Source organism: Cheilinus undulatus, linkage group 11 (assembly GCF_018320785.1).
Source record: "Cheilinus undulatus linkage group 11, ASM1832078v1, whole genome shotgun sequence".
Classification (NCBI taxonomy): Eukaryota; Metazoa; Chordata; class Actinopteri; order Labriformes; family Labridae; genus Cheilinus; species Cheilinus undulatus.
The window spans coordinates 12,850,078-12,871,943 of record NC_054875.1 but is presented as its reverse complement, the minus strand read 5'-3'; the positions used below and the strand labels follow the sequence as shown (position 1 = coordinate 12,871,943).

Genomic DNA, 21,866 nt, shown 5'->3' with positions numbered 1-21,866 from the left:
TGCTCTGTCTCAGCTAAACAGTTGTCCGAGGACTAAACATGTGCAGTCATTGATCCAGACAGACCACACTAAGTTACTCATAAGCCAGTAACATGTTTTGTGGCAGTGCATGTGTGCTGAAAGCACAGCCTGTCATGACAACAGAAATAACATGGTAACTTTATTACCTTAAGCTCTGCACATATTGCAACCTCCAAACACATGAATACCACTGCATTCAATCTTTATAACCCCTTCACCTGTGTTTGGAAGCAATCATTTTTGTCCTCTGTTATTTGTCCTCAACAAACAGACATTGTCACGTGTAAAACTCTAATTAGCCTGTTGCAAAATCCTGCCACTTAAAGCCTGACAAATATGTTTCTTTTAGGCTGATATCATTTAAGATGAATGAAATAAATAAGACAGATAAGTTGTTTGGCAGATGATAACGCTTTTTTTCTGTTAGTGGTGCATCAGTTTTGTACAGTATGACTATGTAAAGATCACTGGAAGAGGAACTACCTTTTAAAATGGAAAACCACGTTTGACTGAAATTTCTGCTTTCTTTGGGCTGATGTATAGAAGTAGCATCATGGTTAGGAAGTTAGAAGACAATTTCTTTAGCTGGTTATGAGGAAGAGTAAATACTTTTTGTTTATTTTCCAGCATTGAGTCACACCAACTAGGTCATGACAAAGCCTGAAATCAACATTCAACAGAACAGACTTAAACCAAGGCAACATTACCCATGAAAATATGGCATTTCAATCTGCGTTATATATTTGACTTTGCTGATGAGCTGTGTCTGTATGTATCTGATAGAGATTCAGGACTTGATGGAGCAGAGTTAACATTACACTTTTTTTTTCACATACATGTTTTATGCTTTAGAAAGATGCCTTGTTTATTGACTCTTCAGCTTTTGCATGAAACTACCACCACTTTCCTGAGCTCCTCTTGTTTAGAGTAACACAAGACTTCATCATAGGTCAGTGTATACATGGGGGCCTTATTTTGTACTAATAACAAGGGGTTTATTCCCAAGATGGGCTCATTAGTCATCATGAAAGGTTTTGTGTTGCAATAATTGACCTCAAGCAAACTGTAAAGTTTGTCAAGAGTCTGTGTCAACTTAAAGCAGCAGCACGACTTACCGGTACTTATTCTAACATCTCAAACAGAGGCACATAGCCAAGACAGAAATGAGTGTTACTCTGCACATTTCAGCAACAACCACAAACACCTTCTAAAATCAGCTGCAGGAAATAAAGATTAATGTAGTTGGAGATTTATTTCACAACGTATCTCTCTAGAGTAATACAGGTTTGATTCATGTGACAAGCCAAATTTATGCCCAAAACTACATAAATTGGCCAGTGTTTTAATCAGGTTATTATTCTCTTGGCTGGAATGTCTCAGGATAGACTAAGTTCAGACTTCTTTCAGAAGGAAAAATAGAATTCTTTTTTTAACTGGAATGCACCGGATTCAGTAGCAGTCTTTTTCCCCTATTAAATTTATATCATCAAGTTATGGTCTAAACTGTTTTGTTTTATGTTTTAATTGTTCCTGATAATTCACTCACTATTTGAGTTTCCTGCTAAACATTACTGTCTAATACTTTCTAATTGTAAACAATGACATCAACAAAAATATTGTTAGGCTAATTTAATTATTCTTATTTGTTTAATTTGTTTCCAACCCCAATTTAAAAAAAAGTTAGTGGACTGTGTAAATAACTAAAAACAGATTGCAATGATTTGCAAATCTCACAAACCAATATTTTATTCATAGTAGAACACAGACAACATATCAGGTCTTGAAACTGAGACATTTTACCATTTCATTAAAATATTGGCTCATTTTGAGTTTGATGGCAGCAACACATCTCAGAAAAGTAGGGATGGGGCCTGTTGACCATTGTGCTGCATCCCCTCTACTTTTAACGACAGTCTGTAAACATCTGGGATGTGAGGAGATCAGTTGCTGGATTTTTGGAGAGGAGTGTTGTCCCATTCTTGTCTGATTTAGGATTCTAGCTGCTCAACAGCTCTGGGTCTTCTTTCTCTGATTTTTGTTTTGTTGTGTGCCAAATATTTTCTATTGGTGAAAGGTCTGTACAGCAGGCAGGTCAGTTCTCTTCTACTGAGAAGCCATGCTGTTGTGATGGATGCTGTTTGTGGTTAAGCATTGTTTTGCTGAAATATGCAAGGCCTTCCCCAAAAGAGACGCTGTCTGGATGGGAACATATGTTGCTCGGGAACCTCTGTATGTATCTTTCAGCCTTTCCAGACGTGTGAGCTGCCCATGCCATAGGCACTAATTCATGCCATTAGAAATGCAGGCTTTTGAACTGTGCACTGATAACAAGCTGAACGGTCCTTCCCCGTTGGAGTCCGCAGCACACAGCGTCTGTTGTTTTATGAAGAATTTGAAATTTTGATTAATTTGACCACAGAACAGTTTTCCTTTTTTTCCTCAGTCCATTTTAAATTAGCTTTGGTCCAGAGTAGACTGCAGCATTTCTGGATGGTGTTCACATATGGCTTCCTCTTTGCATGTTGCAGCTTTAACTTGCATTTGTGGATGGCATGGTGAACTGTGTTGAGGGACAATGATTTCTGGAAGTGTTCCTGAGCCCGTGCAGTGATTTCCAGTATAGAATCATGCCTGTTTTTAATGCAGTGCCGTCTGAGGGCCCAAGGATCACATACATCCAATACTGACCTTTGGCCTTATCCCTTGCTAAAAGAGATTTCTCCAGATTCTCTGAATCATCCTATGATATTATGTACTGTAGATGGTGGGATGTTTAGTCTTGCAATTTTACATTGGAGAATATTTTTGTTCTAAAATTGTTAAGAAATTTTTAAACTGATTTTTTTTTTTTTTTTTTTTCAGATTTGTTAACCACTGCCTATCCTATGCTTCTGAGACTCTGCCTCACTAAAATGCTCCTTTTATCCCCAGTTATGTTGCTGACTTGTTGCCAGTTAACCTAATTGGATGCTAAATGTGCAATTTTTTAATGTACCACTGACTTACTTTTCCAGCCCCATCCCTACTTACTTGAGATGTGTTGTTGTCATCAAATTCAAAATGACCTAATATTTTTCTTGAAATTGTAAAGTGTCTCAGTTTGAACATCTGATATGTTGTTTATGTTCTATTGGGATAAAATATGGGTTTATGAGATATGCAAATTATTGCATTCTGTTTTTATTTAAAGTTAACACAGCATCCCAACTTTTTTTGAACTTAGGTTGCACTATATAATTATATAATTTTTATGATTTTGCAGGAGTTTGTTTGGCTGGAATATTGTTTTAACCATGGAACTACTATGAATTTGCGATAGAAATATCAAAGGAGTAAGAAGCATCACAAAGTTCACATTAATACTTCATCACATGCAGTGCCTTAGGTTGTCTACATTGAAATAGACTTTTAGTTTTAAAATCTGATAGACTATTGGGACACTGTATGCTTCTCTTTTACATCCCAAATGTCTCCAAAGACCTTTCATTGAGATGTTCATTAATATTGTATGCAGAGATTTTTTAAAAACATCTTAGCTATCTCATGGGTGTTTAACTTTGGAATGAGTCATTTTTGAGTTTCCCTCATACACATATTTGTTTTCACAGCTAGGCCCTTATGAGTAATATTTGCATATGTATTCCACTTCAGTTTGGTGCAGAGTTTCGTCGGTTCTCTCTGGATCGATCGAAGCCAGGCCGCTTTGACGAGTTCTATGGCCTCCTGCAGCACGTACATCGCATCCCCAACGTGGAGTTGTTGGTCGGCTACGCTGACGTGCATGGCGACCTGCTGCCCATCAACAATGACGACAACTACCACAAAGCCATCTCCACAGCCAGCCCTCTGCTCAGGCTGTTTCTGCAGAGGAAAGGTAAGCACAGAGGAAGTGTTTGAACAGAGTCCTGGTTTGTCCACCTCTTTGTTAGGTCAGATCTGTTTTTTCTCTGGAAATACAAACAAAGAGCTTGTATTGGCTTAAAGAGTGCAGTATTGGAAAATGGGATAGGCTGTTGAACAGTCAAGTACTTTATTCAATTTTCTGTACTCTGTCTTATATATCATGATTAATTTCTAAAAAAAAGAGACCATACTATCACCTCTATTTTCTCGTATATTTCCCATGTCAGCTGACATTGCAGACAAAGTTGCAGACAGCTGTGTCCCTCTAGCTTTGTCCTTTGGTGTTTCTCTCTAACCACACTGCTAAGGGTCAGGGACCTACCATGGATGCCAGTTTTGTTTATGGATTAAACTGATAGGGTCAACATTTGAATGTGATAAGAGATTATTGATGAACAGTTTCTGTTGTTTCTCTCTGAACATATGCTTATTACCATGTAAAATATGCTGATTAATGTTCCAATTAAGAAAGCCTGTCTTTTGCACAGAAGAGATGGTTTTTCACTAGAGCTGCACAGTAAACTGCAATTTTATCACCGTCACAATATGAGTGCTGGCAATAAACACATTGACTTAATTAGATCACTTCCAGGGTGACCAGTTTCATTTTTTACAATAGTTTTTAGAAATATAAATATTTAAAATATATGTAAAATATGAATATAATATTTTATAGACATAAGCAATGCTTTCTCACTCAGCATGATACCTTCTCTCTGTATTCTTGCAAACAGATTAAACTCAAGCTGCCTACCAGCTAGCATCAGAGTTACCGTTGTAGATTAAGTTGTGAGTGACATGTTAAACATGTTTCAGAACACTAAAGCTGAAGCTAATACAGCTTCATTAGTATTATTTTTATCATAGTTTTGCACTGTATTGCACAGCTATGAGTTCACTACACATTCTCTCCTCGTAAAGTGTAAACTTAAGAGAAAATTGATTTAAAGTAAAAAAAAAAGAAAAATTATGATTGTAAGTCTCAAATTTAATTGTCCACACTAAACCTGTTTTATTTTTTTACTGCAACACATACATTTTAAAAAAAGAAAAGCTATTGAAACGTCACTTTTTCATACCATTCAGCCCTAGTTGTTTCGGTTCCCTTGTACTTGATATTCTCACTGGCTCTTGAGCCACAATTATCAGTAATATTTGTAATGAGACAGGGGAAAGGATAAAATAATTTACTTTAATATTGTATTTATTCTTTAATATTGCATGTTTTCTCATACTGTATAGCTTCTGAAAGATTTTTTAAGTAATACTTTACATGCAATATTTAATTATTTTTCCTGATTTACACTGCACAATAACTGATATGATGTTGGATGTTGCAGAGACTGTTATGATTAAAATGCACATTCCACTATTATAATTGCATAGAAAATAACTATTTTTTCTTCAGTTTTAATTTTCACATGGTGGTCCTAATGCTGTTACAGTTGTCTGGGGTCAGACCCTGTATCACGGCTTGTATTCCATGGTTGGATTCACAATGATAAACAACACTAAAGATTTTTCTGCTGATACTGGATTGGTATCACTGGTAGTTTGTTTATCATTTCAGTTGCTGAGGAAGTAGTTAGTTTTACTACCCAGAAGTTTTTGTTCCGTGTTTTGTGTTTTATGATTGTTATGATTATTAGTCATTGTTTGCACATGCTTCAGGATTAATGTGAACTTGTTTTTGTCAGATTACATTTACAATATCCAGATTTTTTAACTGCATCCCTTGCTAATGATTTGCAGTGTAGCCTGTCGAATGAGAGGGGGGTCCACAGGGCCTGCTGGCCGGGGCAGGTCGGACAGCGCGCTCTGTTGTGTTTAAGCTGTCTCGCCGTGCCATATGACCCTATAGAAGCTAAGCCACTTTGTCAGGAGGAGATTAGTGGGGGTCACTGTGTAGCGCGGCATGGGACCATGTTTCAATTACCACACTCCAGACACTAGCCCCTCACTGGGCTCACTGGTGGTCGAACGAAAAACACAGGAAAACATCCAGGCAAGAAGGCATCACACATCAGTCACGCACTGCCTCTTAGAAAGAGATAGAACAAAGAAAGAAGACAAAACACACACAAGCCAACCCCTGCAGACCACATTGCCCTCAGCTCCCCCTTACCACACACATACACACACACACACACACACACTTTACTGCTTAGCACCAGTTGATCCCTGCTAAAAAGGCTCTGCAGTGTGCAGATGCAGCAAATTAGCAGCTTTTACAGAATTTATTATGTATCTGCAGACATAAACCAGTTGTCTGATGTTGGAGGGAAGTGCAATTTGTGGGGCATAAACTAATCTATATTATCTCTACTGATATATTCTAATAAAAACATGTCAAATCCCAGCTCTGAAAGAAGTGAAAAGAGATAATAATGTAACAGAGGGCTATTAACTTTATAAATCTAGAGAAAACATCAACATGGAGCTCTGTAGTATGAAGAAGACAGTCCAAACGTTATTCAGTCATCGCCAATTTCTCCTCCACAGATCAAAACACCCTACTCTGAGAGAAAATGATGATTGATACAGACAGATGATGATTAGTGATTGGCTCTGACACTGAGCTCTGACCAACTAAAAACACAAATTTATAGCTTTCTGTCACATGACAGCACAGAGGCCTGGTGGGCAACAGAGGCGGTAGATATTGGCAGCAATAATTCAACACTACGTTGTGCTGTGGCCCTGGCATTTCCTTCTCCATCTCTCAAAACAATGCATGTTGACATAACCTGACATAAGCTGCAGAAAAAAATTGTTTCAACTGTTAATTTAAACTGTTAGGGTTTGTCACTTTGGAGCCTGACAGAGCAGCAAGGACAAGATTTAAGTAGCAAAAATCAGAAAATTCCCAGCCAGAAACTACCACAGTTTCAATAGCTGAGAATCCTTCCTCTAAAGCCACTACCAGAAAGAAAGTCTACAAAATTAGGGACTTTTTATGTATTTTTGATGTGTTTGAATTGTTAATTCTGCAGTTTGGGGGGTATAGAGAGAGAAATAAACAAGGAATAGGTGAGTGCTACTTAGCTACCTTTTGCTAGATCATGTTATGTAACAGCAGTATGAGAGTCTTCGTCAACTGCCATTTTCAGTCAGTATTCTGGATGAGCTGTAATGTGAGTTAAAAGGTAGTCATATCATATTCTACTTAACTTTACATAATTCATGCCAGTATTAGGAGAAGTCGGCTCTCTACTGTGTGTTACTGCCTACAGAGACATTGGAGCGTCTAATGGACAATTATACACTTCATGCTCCTGTCTGGGGCTTATATCCTGGGCTTGTCTCCTCATTGGTTAGTATAACCAGTTGAGTAATACCTTTCTTTTATTAAGCAAACAACAGATAAATAGATAAATGGATAAATAGAAAACTGGTGAAAGCATGGCAAACAAGACTGTCACGTTCATATTGTCTTGTGGCAGTAGGAAGCTGTTTTTGCCCACGAGGTTGAAAGCTATGAGAACAAACCTCGCAATTGTGATTATTTTAAAGAATGTAAGTTAAACATGAGAAAAACTATGCCAATGTTGTTGTGGTACACTACATTTTCTTAGTGCAATGAAATGAAGAGTTTGGTTCTCTGGATTAATATGATTTTTCAAGGTTACTAAGGCTAAATCCTTAACTGATACATTATTAAAGTGTACACTGTTATTATATGTAGTCACGCAATCCAAAAAGCATATTAACAGGTTCAAAATATACGTGAAAAGCCCAAATTACTCAGTGTATGGCAGTTGAACCTACCTTAAACGCTGACCTTTTTACAAGATGTGGGATTGACAGCAAATTATGAATAATTTTTTGTAGAACTTTTTTATAACTAATCCTTCTTGCCTTAGTTTTCATCTCAGTGGTGTCTGAACAAAAACACTGCCAAAAAAAGATGGTCTATTTTTAAAAGAAGCCTCTTTTATGTGGCTGTCTTATTATCAGCCTCATAAAACGAAGGTCACAGTGGGAGTGTCATACTTAGTCATACCTGAAAAAACCCAGCTATCAGCTCCTCGCTGCTGAGTAATGGCACAAAACCTGCTTATTTTTAGTTCACCACAATGCATCAGTCTAGTATTTATAAGCTGTGGTTATGAGTGGCTTGTTTCAGTTTTCTGTAGACCACTTCTTCTCAGTATCCAAACTGCAATGGAGCGTTTTATAGAAATGTGAATAGGTCAGTGGTCAGTTATAATCTGATGGCCTTTATTGCGTAAGAGTGGGACTTCAGACAAGCCCACAGTGTAAGCCAACAATAGTTACCACTTGGCCTTCATAGAGCAGTGCAGTGACACAGATATCTTGTGTTTGGAGTTTAAAAACAGCACTTGATCTCTCGTTTCAGTGAGTGTTAGCAGTTTTTAGTTCAATGAATGAATACTAGAGGGAGGGTTTAAAGCTGTGAGTGTCTGTTGCGTTGTTGTGGTCTGCTACTTGAATAACGCCCACATTGTTGCTGTTTCTGCATCGGTGCCACACTGACCAGCCATTAATGTGGTATTGTTCACTGCTGAAAAAAATGAGCTCGGTGGTTGTCTTGTGTTTGGACTTTGTGTGTGCCTGTCATTTCTTAAATTGCTTCATCACACACCAACGCAAGTCATCTGCACGGGGTATTTCCTCTCGACTCTCCCCTCTATCCCTAAACAATGTGGTGATGACCATTGAGCTGGCACTGAGGTGTCCACTGTTTACTGGTTGTCATGGCTGCAGTGAAGAGGCCTGTTCATAGGTGGCTTAACAGTTCTGGAGTCTCATTAAAGCTGAGGGAGGCTGCAGAGTAGCATTTAAAATTGTCTGTCTCTCTAAATTGTCTGTATATACCTTAGACAAGTGATTAAAAGTTTTTAATATTTGGTAAAGCAGAAGCCTATCTAAAATGTTGTTTTCCATAGTATATAAAACACTATAATGTAATGAATTACAGTTAAATGCAACACTACCCAATACTGATTACCATATCAGTGGTTTTTGGTTGTTCAGGATCCACTGCTAAACAAGGGTTGCTTATGATTACTGCTATGTCTGGTATATATCAGAACAAATGTGATATCAGGTGAGCTGTCAAAGACAAACTAGTGATTAGGTTGTTCTAGTGTTGGTTTTTCTTAAAGATTGTACACTATAAAACTGACATTTAAAGCACAGGCTTTCATTTGCTTCTGTCTACGGAGCTACCTTGTATTTTTTGGGACAGGTGTCACCTGTTAGAGGAAAAAGAAAGAGACCCCTATTGATGTAATCACTACCGAGTGCTGTGCTGTATTATTGTGCTATGTTAGCATATCAGAATGTCTTCAGTTGTTTCAAGCATACAGGTACATTTAAAAAAATTAGAATATCTTGAAACAGTTCAATATTTTTTTTTCACTCATTTCAGAAAGGGAAACCCATATATTATATAGACTAATTACACATAGAGTGAAATATTTCAAGCCTTTATTTCTTTAAATGTTGATGATTATAGCTTACAGATAATGAAAACCCAAAATTTCACTCTATGTGTGATGAGTCTATATAATATATGTGTTTCACTTTCTGAAATGAGTGATGAAAAATATTGAACTTTTTCATGATATTCTAATTTTTTGAGATGTACCTGTATGTACCAGGGTATGCAAACTACACCTTTTTTGGCACTTTTTTTATCTCCAATGCCAGCATAAGCTGCGGAGTCCTCACTGTCCTGTCACTCAATAGGGTTTTTAATATCTCCTGTCTTTATCCAGATCATTATGCAGGAGACGTTCTGTGGATGTAACGGTCAACAGAGGTCATGCTTTAGTTCATACCTTGGTTTCGGGGATATGGTTCGGTACAGGCCTGGTTCAACCACTGCATAATTCTTGGAAATTCTTATCATGAACTGGTAGTAGTGACAGTTAACTTTTGTTCCATGTATTGTTATTTAAATCTACCCATGGTGGTTGGTACATCCTCTTATGTAATAAAATGAAACAGTTGGTATCATTTAAAGCTGTTTCATGTTAGCCTCTGATTAGGGAGTTAGATTCAGAGCCATGCCTCTAGTTTAGTGGTATTTTAATATAAATGAGGATGACAAAAGTAGTTGTAATAATTTAAGAACAGTTATGGTATTATGAAGTACTCATCTTTGTACTCAGTATCACTGAGTACCCAAATGGAAGTACTTGTATGCATACTCGCTCTAGAAAAATGTAGTATCAGTGTGGATGAGTATCAAAATCCGGTAACAGCATAATACCAGTACCAACACTTGATGCCTGCTGTACTGAATTATGAAACAGATTTCAAGTTTTCATTTTGGAACCTTGCCACCCCTGTGCAAGCCCTGTCACTCCTAAAAAAAGGCACAAAACACGTTACATCCATTTCCTTGACTTGTATGTTCTATTGGCATCGTATGTTTGAATCATTTACGTTACAGAGACAGCTTTTATTCATCTGCAGACTTTTAAACATTTTTTCTCTTAAAAGTACAATTCAGGTTATGTTTAAGCACCAGCACCTTTTAAAAAGTATGGATTTAGCACCTGTATTGGTAAAAAGCCCAAGTGATTCACAACCCTGTATATTAATACCCTGTGTATTCTGGTACTTGAGGGGATTGTGGACAGGCAAGGGGCACATATTTTTGTTAAAAAAGCCTGAAAAAGTGATTTTTGCATTATATGTTCCCTTTAATAGTACAAATTTGAATCGACATCTCAAACTAAACATGCAACGTTATGTGACTTCCCCATAGTTACAGAGAAGGCTGCTAAACTGAATCAACAAACTCAGGACTTTAAGAGGATAGATAAATACCCTGGAGAGAGTTATACGGCAAAAAAGATTACAGAAAGGGTGATGGAGATGCTGGTTTTCATAAACAGGAACCTTCACTTCATTTTAAGGTAACAGTGGGTAAAGAAATAAGAGTGAGGAATAAAAAAATATCTCCAGTTGCACTTTAGAAAACATCACTTTTTTAACAAGGGTGCCTTGTATTTGATATTCAGGTTTTACTGCAATGTTAGTAAGTGTTTTGGTTCATGTCAAGGTCAAGCAGCTTCATTTTAACAGGGATTGTTGCTTTGAATCATTTGTTTTTTATCCCATTCAAGTCAAACTGTTTAAACTCCTTTAAAGTCAAGTTGGGATGTTTTGAATTCATTTTCAGCTCATTCTTTGTTGTTACTAATAAAATCAAGTTAATTATTCCACCTCTAAGTGGGACTGTAATATTTCCAATTCATTTGTTGAGTACATTTGTTACTGTGACTATTGGAGCTGTTAACACCACTTAAAAGTGGAACTGAGGTCGCTTGATTCCACTTTTTAGAATTCATGTTTTTTACATCTCAGCTGAGCTGTTTTGACAACTTTAAGTGGATTTTTGATTCTTTTCTGATTTATATCAAACACTGCACTAAGTGAATATATGAATCCCATGAATCCCCTGTAATGTGTGATCCAGATGAAACCAAAGTTTTTACTTTTTTCCATTTCTTCTGCCGTAAATAGGTTGCTGCTAAACTGGTGATAAACTGTAAGTTAAACTGAAAGCAAAGTACTGTATACTAGACGTAAGCCAGTACAAAAGACTATTATAATACATAAAAGTACAGAAAACAACTTTACTGAGAAAATCTCTCAATTTAACCATTGTGAACTAAATTACTTCCCAAAGCAGTCATATCTCACTAAGTGCTATCTGATGAAAATCCATTCCTAGAGGAGTATTAATAATGAACACTAGGTCTAAATTCTTTGACATTCACTCCTTACTTTATGTAATTTTCAGTACAAATATTGTGTGCACCAAAAGGGGTGCAGTGGCTGTATAGTTTCAGCCTTTTTGCTGCTGTGTCATATTTGACCAAATGTTGGAGCAGAAATTAGGGGCTAAAATGCCAGGGCAGAATTTTGTCTTAGTCAAGCCCTGGAAAGAGGTTAGGAGAAGGGTATAAGGGTTACAAATTTGAAAAAAGTAATGAAAAGTTGTATTCAATTAAAAATGTTTTATCATGATTAAAAACTGTGATTTTCATGGTGATGACAGTAATCGTGATTATCATTTTGGCCAAAATCGTGCAGCATATATGACATCATTCTGAGTAGAGATGCCATTTTAAGTGTTTTACACCAATGTAAGCTGTACTTCGTTAAATGGAATAAGCTTGGGACATCTAGTATTTATTCTGTTTACTTCCGTTGTTTTTGTAAACAAAAACCAATGAAACTGTAATCTAGGCAAATACGAGGCTTGAATTGGGGCTCAGAATGGGTAGATACTCAGTACAAGAAAATAAGATCAGGATCGGAGGCCAAAAATCTGATGGGCTTGAGGGGCTAGTCATAAGACAACCAGTGTCCACTAAAGAGCAAATGTGAGAGGCTGATTTTACAACCTTATACTGCTTTTGTTAGTTCTTCTCTTCCTTGTCTCTATTTTAAACTGAAGGACACCTCTGTTGATTCATCCCCTCAAATTAAATTCCTTGTGACCAGTATTGTGATATTTGGTCATATAGACATATGGACAACTGTGAAGGTTCCACCCCTGATAGAGTTTCTGATAAAAGCAAAACTGGCACTAGAGAAACTGTGAGTCATGCACAGGTGTATCTTGGATAAGCTGTAACAGCAGTTGTCAGAGGAGATTTTCACTACTGGAGTGACACCATATTTATCCATACCAGTCATCCAGGACGGGCTTTGCTTTGTGTGGTCACAGGACATACTGAGTTTCCAGGTTGTCATCCATGTAGTGGCAGTGGCTTTTCAAGCTTTCGGGGTGTGGGTTTGTTTGGTGACGTTGCTCATTGCCTACGTAGTTTCAATGGCTCTCAGCTGTAAAGTGGAGAGGAAAGGTATGGAGAGGGAGAGGAATGCTTGTATTTGCTTATCCCAGCAGGGACTGCCTGAGTAATTAGTAACCAGTGCATGAGTCATCCAGCAAGAGAAAAGGAAACATACAGTGTGAAAGTACAGCATGGACAAAGTCTACCCACCCTGCAAAGCAAGCATTAGCAGGAGTTCGAGAAGTAATTTCCTGAGTCTGTAAGTAATGAGAAAATAAAGGTTTAGAGAGACAGGCAAAGAATGTGACAGAACAGACTAAATATAATAGTTGGAATAAGCCAGGATGCTACATCATAAAGGGATTTCTACTGTGAGCCAAGATCTGGTGAGATGAAGGGATTACAGTCAGAGACAAAGTGCTGGCAGGTGTAATAAATGTCATTCTCCCTAAGGAGCACAGGAGAGAAGTTTTAGAGCACGATCTGCTCTGAAAATAATAAAAACCAGCCTCCTCTGCTTTGAATCTCTTTATTTCCACAGAGCATGAATTATTCCCCTGCATGCTGCATGTAATGAGAGAGCAAAGGATGGATTCATAGCGCCAGAGTAGGAATGCATGGAGGAGGAACATGTTCTGTGCCTAATAAGAGATGGAAGGATGAGAAGGACAGCGTAAACAGTATTAAAGAGGGGGTAATGGAAAAGGCATTGTTTATGAAAGGCATCTAATTAGAGAAGAGTGGAGAGGAGGGAGTGCAGTGTTAGTGTGATGGTAATGCAAGAGGGAGAGGGAGAGAGAGGGAGCAGACAAAAGTGGGAATATAGTATTAGTGAGGGAGGAATGCAGAGTGAGGCCCAAGCCGGGGAGGGTGAGAGAGAGAGAGAAATAAAGGAGAGGGAGAGAGATGGAGGTTGGAGGGAGTGAGGGAGTTGGCATTTTGGGTGGAATGTGGCCAGCCTCTGATCAAGTCTGCTGGCTAGATTAGACAGGACAGCAGGCCAGACTGGACCCCAGGCAGCGGAGCACTGGCTCGTTTAACATGGGGTGTAGATGGACAGAGAAAGAGATGGTGAACACTAGGGGAGGAGAGGGAGAAAAGGTTAAAAAGAGCAGGGAGCCAAGGAACATTCAAAGAAAGAGAGGGAGAGAATACAGCAGAGTTAAAAGTTTGATGTTGGAACCTGGTTGGATGACACTTCATGCAGAACATGGGGGGAAGGAGGGAGAAGACAGTGGGAGGCCAGGGTCTCTGTTACAGAGATTGCCCAAATTTCTCAGCGCAGAGTCATTCAGGAAAGATGAATCAAAGAGGGGGCAGTGGAAGGAGAAGTTTGTTTGATCAGTGGGAAAAGAGAAGGAAAAGGGATTTTGAGGGAAGTGGAGAAAGACAGTGAATTGTTGACTAACTCTTGGCAATTAAAAGTGTCAGAACAGCTCATGATTTAATGACATTTTAAAAGCTCATTCCCTTGATATTCTCGCACTGCTTACACCAGCAGTTTGAAAGCTCTAACTTTTACTTTTAACATGCTTGCCAAAAAGAAAATGGAGTTGGCCAACACGCAAACAAATGCACATGTAACATAGCTGAAACAAAATGTGACAACAACAACAGACACAAAGTGCTGATTGATGTAGTTTTTTTCTTTACAAGCTGTATGATTTTATTTGAAGGAGAATTAAAGCCATCAGACACCTAAAAGTACAGAGAGAGAGGCTGAGATAATTTTAGCAAGAGCTCTGCTTCCGTCTCTTGAAGCCTTGCCGGAGAGTGTCAGAGAAACACAGTTATCTTCAGATGCTTTACTCATTTTGTTGGTTCTGGACTGGAATTTTTTTTCTGCAGATGATTCAGCTCCCAACCAAAACCACAAGAATGATAAACTCTGAAGGAATCCTCATCTAGAATCTGAGCAAGTATTGTTAGAAACTGTTCAACTCTCAGCCCCTTCTGATGTACTGTGTCGACTGAAGGACGTCCATGAAAAACTTATTTTTAACATAGAACTGCTTTAGTTAGTGTTTATTTTCTAGTAGGGATGGGAATTTACACTTTAGTGTCTATTCACATGGCATTACATGTATGTCTATCCAGGTACTTGCAAATAATACAATTTTTATAGTATAAAAATGTGTTGAACTTGCAGGCAACCTCCTTTTTTCTGTAGTGTGCTGCTCGTCCATACTTCAGATCCCTGTTCTGAATGGAATAAAGGCAATGGTTATGAATCTGAGGGTTATTAGTTGTGCCTGTCCTTAAAAAGAGAACATCATTAGTAGCTAGGGATGAGCAATGATATTCAGACATTCATGGCAACCCTACTACCTGCACAGACAGTACCCTAGGTTGTATTTACTAGAGGTGGGAGAAATAATCGATTCTTAGATGCATCATGATGGGGAGGTGGAAGATTCTGAATCGATTTATAAATGTCTAATAATCGATAATCGTTTGTAATTTAGATATTTAATACTATGGAATAGCAGGAACAAAAAGGTGGAACTCTAACACGCAGTGTGTAACAGCAAGATTTAGATTAACAGTTGTTCATCTGTGAAAAAGGACATTTTTATGTCTGTAATTTCAGATATGTTACAAGGAAAGGATGCTGCTACCTGTGGTTCAGTGCAATTGTAAATTTCCAGTTTACACACATCTTCCATTAGGGGATAGTGGACATTTAATTTATTTCTTTTTTTCTAAATACAAATGTAATGTTTTTATTATGTTTGTCACATTGAGAACAAAAGAAATGTTAAAAAAAAAAAAGAAATACAAGTGCAGCAAAATGCATCAATAAACAATAACAGATCGAACCACATTTTTACCACATCAACCACAGATTTACCACATCAACCTCTTACTCCGCCTTGAGGATGTGGACTAAGTTATTTTCTTTATGATGGATGTCTTTGCTTACATGCTTCTGGTAATGTGCAAAGACATCCAGCACGACCAGGGTTGTGTCAGTCCTCCTTCCCCACTGATGGTGCCCTCAGGCAGGCTTAATCGCCATATCAGGCATTACTTCAGCCTCAATTTTTGGCCCAAATATGCCTAAAGTTCTGCAGAGGACTGTATATATGTATTTTGCTCTACCACACAGCCCTTACACTAGAAGCAAAAATGGAGGAACTATGAAACAACATTCAGTTTGCGTACGGAGGAAGGAAATGCATGAAGTGAGCTGTACTTTGAATAGATGCAACAAAGGAAAATGAAGGCACTTCTGCCCATCGTCAGCTGAATATAAATAATGTTTTATTGCACTTTTTTTAATCTTTATGAGCTCGGTGCTCAAAACATGCCTTAAATCGTAACCGATTTATTTCTGTTCTGTTGTCATCCGACCATTTAAGTTCATGTCAGTGGCTCTCAAAAGGCTCTGCCTTGAGTGGAAGATTTTTCTGAACAAGGACAGCAGTGTGCAGTTTGTTTCTGACAAATGAAGGTTGTGGACGTGAGCTGAAATATGTTCAAACAGATCAAATTACTCACGAATGGAGTTACTTCTCGCCTAAATGAACAGATATATCCGAATTAATGCATTTACAATCAGAGCTATTTTTCTATGTGGTTTGCATGTAGACAAGTTTTTCCATCTGATTGTCAGTTTAAAAACATATTTTTGGTCCCTTTTGCCTTGTGCTGTGGTGACATTGATATGAAGCATGATAACTGACACGCTTATCTTGGAAATTCTTTCTGCATGCTATTCGTACATGTTTACTCTAGTGGGCTGTGTTCTGACATGCTGCTCCACTGTTGCCTAAGTAATGGCAATGCTTGTATTTTGTTCATCCCTCCTCTAATCAGAGTCTCAACCCTTTTTCTGAAGTTGTAAAAACTCATAGTGGTAAAGGAAAGATTCAAAACAACACTCACGTGCCCATGTGGAAAAGGAAACCAAAATATATTGTTTCACTGGCACTATAGACACGCTCTCATAACATGATTACAGGTGATATGGAACAAAGTCTAAGTCTTTATCCTGGGTAAATGACTCCACTATCTAAGCTACAGCCCCTTTGTGGCTTAACTACACAGAGATTGTTAAATCATGTCAGTTTTTAGGTTAACACCTTCATGATAAAAGTTATTGCTTTGTATATGACCCTCTGCAACAGCTAAACAAGAAAAGCTTACTGTTATTACGTCTTTAGAGATTTTGGCTGTATGAAGACTGGTAATTGCTCATTGGAATCTTAACTTTAAATCATCACCTAAGGAGAATCATGCTTTTCTCACATTTTGCCAGTCTATGTGCTCTCAAGCTGTTCTGTGCGATGAAGAACATTTTGGGAGGCTAAACTACAAACAAGCAAGTATCTAAATTATGCTACTGTGTTCACTTGAGAAATTTCCTGGGTATGATCCTAATAAGTCTCTTCTTCTTCAAACAAACCTGGTTTCAAAAGCTTGAAAAAACACTGAATGAAATAATTCATCTGTAGGGGATTCCATCCAAGGTGCCACTTTAACCATTCTGATTTTCTGAGAACTGAAAGGGGCAACTTTCTGTGAAAGTTGCTCCGGTGGTTAATACAAGCTCAGAGAAATCAGCTGCATAATGGCTGTAAATGGGATCGTTTTATCAGCGTAGTTTAACAAGTTTTACGTAAAAATGGGCCAAGAAAATATGATGGCTCGCCTGTACGCTGTGTCAAAAATGTAAAAAGCATTTAATTTCTCCCAAAAATCCCTCTCTGTGTCAGGCAGTAGTTTACAAGCAGCTTTCAGCATTTTGTCTCCTTCCACAGCGTGCTGATCCTCTGATCAGCTGTGTGGGTCTGCGGGCTTCTCCAGAGATAATAAGACCACACCAAGCTAAAACAAAGATAATATGAGCGATTTTGACTTGAGTGATGATGATGTAGAGCCCGACTGATATGGGATTTTTGGGGCCGATACCGATACTTGGGCTAAAAACAGCCGATATTCGATATATAGGCTGATACCCGATATATTGGCCGATAACCAATATTTTGGCCAATATATGAAATAAGAACATTGATATACACAGGATATATACTGTACATGAACACAAATGTGGATATGTGAATTAACAGTGACATTTAGCTTTGTTTATTTCACAAAGATGCAACTTAGACGATGTTAAAACGCTATATAATAGTCTTATACTGTGGCTGTGGACCATATTAGACAGGAAAATGATGAATAGAGAGCCATATTTACATCATTTTGGCAAATATGCACATAGAATATGTTTACAATGTGTTTCTTGATAACCCCGAGGAAGGCCACAGGCTTAAATGCGCCTGTTTAATAAAGCTGTTCTCTAAAGATCTACTATTAGTGAAACTTTCTGTCTCCACACTGGTAGAATATGTCACAGGAAAGATAAACATCGTATGAATGCTTTTCTGGTTTGTGCTTTTCAAAATAAAAGCCCGGTTTAGCATTTCTATAGAGAAACTCCGTTCACTTGAACAGAATGCTTTTATTTTGAATAGCTCCCGACACACTTCCTCTATACACTGAATCAAGTAGCTTTGAGGACAGGGCTTTGAGAGCAGGGAGATGCGGCTGACACGCAGAAAAATCGCGCCTTGTGTGAAAGTCGCACTGGCAGGAACCGGAGCTGACACGCGCGGCACACACAAGCAGCAAAACACGATCCCAGTCTGAAACAAGCATTAGTCCTCTACTCTGCTGCAGTCGAACTGCGCGAGGATGACGCTGCTTGTGAGTGCTTAGGGACAGAGAGGGGCCCACAGCTGCACCCACTGCTCAGTGAGAAGAACAATAACGATGCGTGCATCACGTCAGAGTCTTCAAAACTCTCTAGTCACACCAGAAAATGTTGCTAGATTTGTCGCTAGTCGCTTTTTTGAAAAAGAGTTGCTAGAGGGGTCCGAAAACTCAGTCACTAAGTTGGCAACACTGAGTGAGGGAGGGCTGCTGCTGCGCTCTGCGTCTGAGGGGGAGGGGCAGGCACTCAGGCTGAGTTCGGCATGGGGACATACAGAGCGACAGGAGCAGAGACAGCAAAAAGTTAATATATCGGCTACATATTGGCTGATGTTGATTAATCTGTGAAACGCTATAATCAGCCCAATTAATCGGCCCACCGATAAATCGGTCGGGCTCTATGATGATGTGCCGCTTACTGTGGGTATGAGAGGATATTTGTATGAACCAGATTACACCGTAGAAGAATTAATACAGATGGAGAGTCAGGGGGTTGAAAGAGAGAGCAGAGAAACTTCATTTGAAAGTTTTGAGCAGGAGAGATTCCGAGTTACCTGGTGGTATAGGTGTGGAAAATGCGAGCCCATGCTCGGGATCTCTCTGATTGACATATGAGTGTTTGTATTAATTGCAGAGCACATTATCTCTGCTGCAAAAAAAAGTGTATGCAACTGGTATTTTGACACACATTTCAAGTAAAATATATTACACAAATATAATACACTCTTGATTTGAAAACTGCAGTAGACCAAATCGTAATCAAACCTAAATTTCAATTAATTGCTCAGCCTTAGCAATTTGCCAAATGCTTTTTGACTAAATTTCTAGTTGGGTGCAGCTCTTAGGGCAGTTGATAGATTATCTGCTATCTAGTGTCCCATATCTGTGGTTGTTTTGCTTGAGACAGGTAGCCAGGTTCGACTCTATAACCTTCAGCACTTTGCTGCTTGTTATTCCCCTCTTACTCCTCACAGGTTTCCTTCTGTCCTCTTCTGCCCTGTCCTCTAAATAAAGGCATTAAAAGCCTCAAAAATAATCTTAAGTACCTAAGTGCAAGCGTGTACACTTTGCATTACCATTAATCTCCACTGAGTACTTTAGATCAGAATCCACTTTAATGCCTCACATGCAAACACCTGTTGGAAAAGACTGAATGCATTCTCATTTACACCTGGCTGGATGTACACTACCAAATCAGCGTGAGTAAAAACGGGCCAGACAGCCACCAACTGTGATCTGGGCTGTCAGATCTCATTCCCTCCTCAGGACTCACTGGGTTGCGTTTACTTAGCATTGAGGCTTACCTCATAAGATGTCAAAAGGAATGATGTTATTGCTTAGGGGGGATGTTAATGAAATGTGTAAACAGCCTCTTAAAGACCATAATGAGAAGAAGGAATGGGTAATGGTACATTTTAGTGTATATTTGGTTGAGCCAGGATGGTTTTATGTGCATTTTCTGCCATTTGAATTGCTATTCAGTCTCATTCCTTTAGTTTCCATACAATTTGCTTAAGTTTATCTTGACAAGCGTATCTTGACATTGATGAATTTGCCTCAGTGCCCCAATCTAATTACAGGTTGGCTGTGTTGTCTTCCAGAGCCAGAAGCTGAAGGCAGGACACAGTCAGAAGCACAGAGTCCTCCTTTCCCTCCCTCCCCTGTAAAGTCCCTATTCAGACATGTGGGGGACAGGCTTGTAAGGCTAGACCTGGGTTTTCCTGGCTCACGCAGAGGCTCCTCCCTCCCTTCTTCTCCTCCATCCTCCCCAACAACTTCTCCTTCCTCTCCCTTCTCCTCCTGGAAACCAAGCGTTGCAGGGTTACGTCGAAGGCTCGGTTTATCAGACCCAGATCTAGTCTCTTCATCCCAAACTCAACCCCCTGTAATGAAACCCATGTCCCCAAATGACCCGCCACCCTGTCCCATGCTCAAATCAAGCCTCAGCCCCAGGCACATCCCTGCTTCTAGATTCCCTGTGAGCTGGACCAAGTACAAGCAGCAGAAGTAGTTTATCCCCAAGCTGAGTCTACATACATCTATACTTGTCTTATCAGTCATACTCACTGTCCCAGACAGACAGAGGGGATTTATTTTCCCACACAGGCCTCAAAGGACTATGGAGTGCTGTGGAAGATTTATGTGCTATAGCAGGGGCATCAAAAATCAGAGCACTGAGAGGATGAACAGAGAGAATACCGGAAAGGACAGCACATGATTAAGGAGACAGTGAGAGGAGAATCTGCAAGACCAAAAGGGACAGAGGTGAAGGCTTCTACTGAGTGAAGGAGGACTGAGTGAGAGACAGACTGATTGAAGGGCACGGGAGAGAAAATGGGAGGATAAGAAGGAGAGGAGATATTGCAGGAAGGGAAGAAATGTCTATGTCAGCACATAAGAAATTAATGGAATAGCTTTATAAGGATGTACATTAGGGTAGACGAGCAACTAAGATGTGTTACAGGTGTTAAGCCCTATTTTAAGCTGTGTTAAGTCTACTTTGCAATCTGCTAAATAAAAGTTGGTGTCCCCTACAGATGGGTCTAGGGAATATATATGGCTGATTAAGATATAATGATAATTTTATTGGACAGGAAGATATTGGTTGTATAGATCAGCCACATGTGTGAATAGGTTGGTGGAGTTTTAGGCAGGACAGACATACCAGTGTCAGCTGAAGTCTTTTTCTTTGCTGATCCTCATTCCTCAAACTTTAAAGTTTGTTTTAAGAACTGAAGTTTGTTTCCTTGTCCATTGTTGAACTTTAAAATATGTTTAAAGGACTGGAGTTTTAGGTCTGAACTGCTTTCATATGTTGGTATCAAGGGGTAGCGCGACCTGACCAATTATTGATGCAGATATTTGGCTTTTAGAATGTTACCCGTTATTCACAGATAATGGTCCAATATGACTTAATTCAAAGGTGTGCTGCTTTGGCTCCACTGCAAGGTGTGTCTTTAGCTCAGGTTTTGTTTTCACTCCCTACAGTCTCAACACTATCTGACTGTCTTGATGTCACACAAGTATTTGCTAATCAAGGCCTTTATGGTGATACTGGGAGTGTGCGACATCACTTCCTGTTTTCCTGCCGCTACAGTGTTGCTCTGTGTTGTTTCTCATGCTGACAGTGCTAGTTCTAAATTGTTTGTTTTCCTTCATTTTAAACAGGCAATTTCACTTTTGCCACATTAGGTACATTTTGTTTGTCATGACAAATGCATACCGGTTACAAATATTGGTTATCAGTATCAATATTGGCCCTGAGAACCAATTTCAGGCAACTGTTATTGATATCAACCAGTTTTGGAAAAAAAAGAGTTTGTAAATATCAGGATACATGATATCAGCTTAAATCCAATCTTTCATCTGTGCCTATTTAATATTGGAGCAAAAAATAGTCCTAGACAGTCAATATTGGGTAATACATTATTTTTAATGATCAAA

At 38.8% G+C, this 21,866-nt stretch overlaps 1 protein-coding gene across 1 annotated transcript in view; it reads left to right on the top strand.

The window, feature by feature from the left end:
• The window catches only part of pard6b (par-6 partitioning defective 6 homolog beta (C. elegans)), a 42,744-nt gene that overhangs the window by 1,294 nt on the left and 19,584 nt on the right, over positions 1-21,866 (top strand). The window contains exon 2 of the mRNA XM_041799486.1: positions 3,673-3,895. Within this exon, the coding sequence (XP_041655420.1) occupies positions 3,673-3,895 (223 nt within the window). The remainder of the gene's footprint in view (positions 1-3,672; positions 3,896-21,866) is intronic.